Source organism: Myxocyprinus asiaticus, chromosome 38 (assembly GCF_019703515.2).
Source record: "Myxocyprinus asiaticus isolate MX2 ecotype Aquarium Trade chromosome 38, UBuf_Myxa_2, whole genome shotgun sequence".
Taxonomy (NCBI): Eukaryota; Metazoa; Chordata; class Actinopteri; order Cypriniformes; family Catostomidae; genus Myxocyprinus; species Myxocyprinus asiaticus.
The window spans coordinates 32,153,213-32,156,568 of record NC_059381.1 but is presented as its reverse complement, the minus strand read 5'-3'; the positions used below and the strand labels follow the sequence as shown (position 1 = coordinate 32,156,568).

General features: G+C 33.8%; 1 protein-coding gene across 1 annotated transcript; it reads right to left on the bottom strand.

Moving 5' to 3' along the window:
* Positions 1–334: 334 nt before the first annotated feature.
* il13 (interleukin 13) lies at positions 335–2,408 on the bottom strand. Its single transcript, XM_051678371.1, has 4 exons — positions 2,156–2,408; positions 2,024–2,071; positions 1,114–1,245; positions 335–1,025 (listed from the first exon to the last, which is right to left on the bottom strand). Exons 1-4 carry the CDS (start codon positions 2,285–2,287, stop codon positions 921–923), a joined length of 417 nt encoding a protein of 138 aa, XP_051534331.1. The 5' UTR covers positions 2,288–2,408; the 3' UTR covers positions 335–920.
* Between the last annotated feature and the right edge of the window lie 948 nt (positions 2,409–3,356).

The window sequence follows — 3,356 nt, the reverse complement described above, 5'->3', positions numbered from 1 at the left end:
ATACTATACAGATTTGATCAAACAGTATGAAAGCCTCTGTGGTCCAGTTCACTTGATGTATGCCCACTGGATCACAGACAACACCCTCTAGAAAAATTACACTAATTCCTTATTAACAGTGAAAATATTATAAAATATTCACCAAGCATGAATTATATATATGGCATGAATAAATGAATGATCATTAGCTTCATGCATGATTGTTAATCAGTGAGTCAACAACCCAAAATAGGCATCTTTTGTCTTGTATGGGTTGTATGAAGAGCAGAGAGTAAATGGGTTTTGGGGAGGGGGTGAATTAATACATGGAAAGCTACAAAATAATATAATCGCTTTTATTAATACAACTGTAATGATAACAATTATTAATTTTGTACAGTTGTGTACATTTTTATCTACATACATTACGAAAGCACATTCCAACTATATACATTTCATATTTTGTTCAAGCTGATATTGGATGCAATAAACATTTTGAATATAGTATATATTGTGATGTCACCTGATCCATCTCTGTCAGATATACTTATATATGCATATTGATATTCTGTGTATGTCAACATGATGAACTGTAAAGGTCGCTAAAGGTTATTTAACTCGTCCTTTGTTTATCTAAAAAAAAAAAAAAACCCAAAAAAACTGCAATACACTAAAATTGCACAACCTTTTCAAACCACTCTCAGAAACACACAAAATCTGTAGAATAAAGGAAACATCAGACAATATTTGAGAGTGTAAAAATATATTTCAGCTAATTTTTTTCAGTTACAAAATTCTAAAAGACAACCTTTCAGAAACACAGTCAATGTAAATAAAATATGACTTCAATAGAAATATAAAACATAAATATGATCTTTCATAAATTAACTGCTTGGTCTGGCGATAAGGTAACTTCACTGAAAAAACATCAAGCAAATTTTTTACATTTCGCGATATCTTTTTTGAACACAACCTTTAAGAACATTCATGAAATCACGCAAGAGGATTTCCTCATGTTTTTTTATGTGGACAGGTTTGCAGGTTTTCTGAAAGAAAGGAAACATGACATGGTTGGATCAGAAAACAACACCATTAAACACTACATTCCATACCTCATGAGAATACATTACATACCTCATGATAGCGGTTAAATTTATCCAAATTCCTCATTAGTTTTTTGTTTGTACGGAAATGTTCAAAAATGACCCCAGACAGTCCAGACACCTCCTCTTTTAGTACTTGCTCAAACTGGCAGAAAAAGTCATCCTGCAAAGATATCGAAAGAAAAGGTAAGACTAGGCGTCTAATCTTTTGAGTCAGACAGAGAGGTGAATGTACTGAAATCACAGCAGGAACAATATTTCTGTAAACAACAATAGTGCTTCAGCCTCATAAATGTTACTAAATTGGGTAGACCAGGGCTAGCTGTCACATGGGGAAATTGTCACAAGTGCTATATCTCAATATCTAGTTTTTTAGTCAAAAGGCAAATGACACATATTCTTCTATTCTTGTCATGGTATGTTTGTATCAAATACCTAGTTCAAACCCTCTTAAATTAGAATAACTTTTTGTGAATTCTGTCCTCCAAACTAGAAGTATTTTTCATAAATGTTGAGTGGCAGCATGTGTTTTCTATGTTGCAATAATTACAATTTCTGTGAGGCCGTAGCAATGATTTAATTTTCATTATGTTGCGTTTTGGATGTTTGCTCTTTGTTTAATTGTTTAGTGCTTCATATTTAAGGTAGGTTCCCACTGTGACAACATGCCCCACTATTCGGTCAATGTGTGAATAATCAACTGTATCTTTTTTCCTGGCCAATAACAAGGGAATAATCAAACTTTTTTGTAGCAAAGAGTTAAAGATGTGTGTCTTTACAAAAATTGACTTTCTACAATAAACCTGCTCTGAGAAACATTAACAGGAGTTGAAAGTTTGACAACTAGCCCTTAAAATGACCCTATTTGTATGTAAAATCTGGGAAGTAATACAAACTATAGTTGTTACAATGCTATAAAATTAGTCAAAAATTCACCTCACCTTACATTGTTGATTCTTCACTTTCAGATCTGTCACAAAGATGTCGTCCTAAAAAACAGGTACAATTAATTTACTGTATACCCAATCAGTTCCAGTTGTGGTTATGCTGTGAAAAAAAAAGTTGAATCTTACCTTATGATTTAGGTCTTTCAAAGTGCTGTTGATTTCAACAGAAAGTTCTTCCAATAAACGTTTCTCATCTGTTTTTGAAGGAGCAGCAAAGGCGCAAACAGCTGCACAGGCCAACAGTAGAGTCTTCATCATTTTGTCAATCTAATTCAAGCCAAACCAGAAAGGTTTCTAAAGACTTTAGCTATGACTGATTCCACTTCTGCTGTAGGCTGAGTATATATACTCTCAAAGAGGACGTGCTACATCCCGGCCTTTGAAACTTCCTTTTCACAGTGTAAGCACTAAGAGATGATCACTGACTGATTACTGTGCACTCAGTAGATATCTTGATTGAAATGTGGTTGAGCTTGTGGCTATTGTCTGTCATATTTCCCAATTTCTTTGAAGAACGGAACTGAGAACTGACAAACTGCCAAGAAAGATGATTTTACTAATGATTTTGAATAGCTGGGGTACTGCAGGATGCATTTCGGCAATGTTTGCAAATTATTGCAAACTGGAAGGATGAACACTGATAACTTCTGCATCAAATCGGCATCATATTATCAAACCATCTAAAATGCAAAAGCGCCTAGTTGTATTTACACTCAAACAGATGACTGCATCTAATGTCTTATGACTAATATCAGTAGAGACCGATTATATAATTATTATTGATGTGTTTAAAACCATACTTGTTTATGTATAGATCATAAATTGAAAAGAGATGGTTTCAGAAAAGACATGGCATGGAACTTTTTTAATCACATTTCAGAAAACGCAACAGTTTAAAAACAGTTCAGCAGGAACGGCAACATGCACAAATGAGCTAACTTTAGTCAATTTTAATAGCAATTTTAATAACATTCATGGAACACAAGCAGAATGAATTTGTGTAAATTGTTCGTAAAACCATTCTAACGCAAATTTCCGCATTGAAGTCAATACAAGGTTTACATGAGAATGGTTTGAAATCCGTTCCAACTGCATCTCATGAATGAAGTCCACTGTGTGCTGAACACTGCATGCTGTAGCTGCGAAAACTGTTAGGCTTCCTAATTCCCAAATCATTTAGAGTAGTCCCATATTTATTGAAAAAAAAAAAAAAAAAAAATAGTTATAGTGAGGCACTTACAATGGAAGTGAATTGGGCCAGTCCATAAACATTAACATACTCACTTTTTCAACAGTATAGCCACAAGACGTAAACGTAAATGTTGCT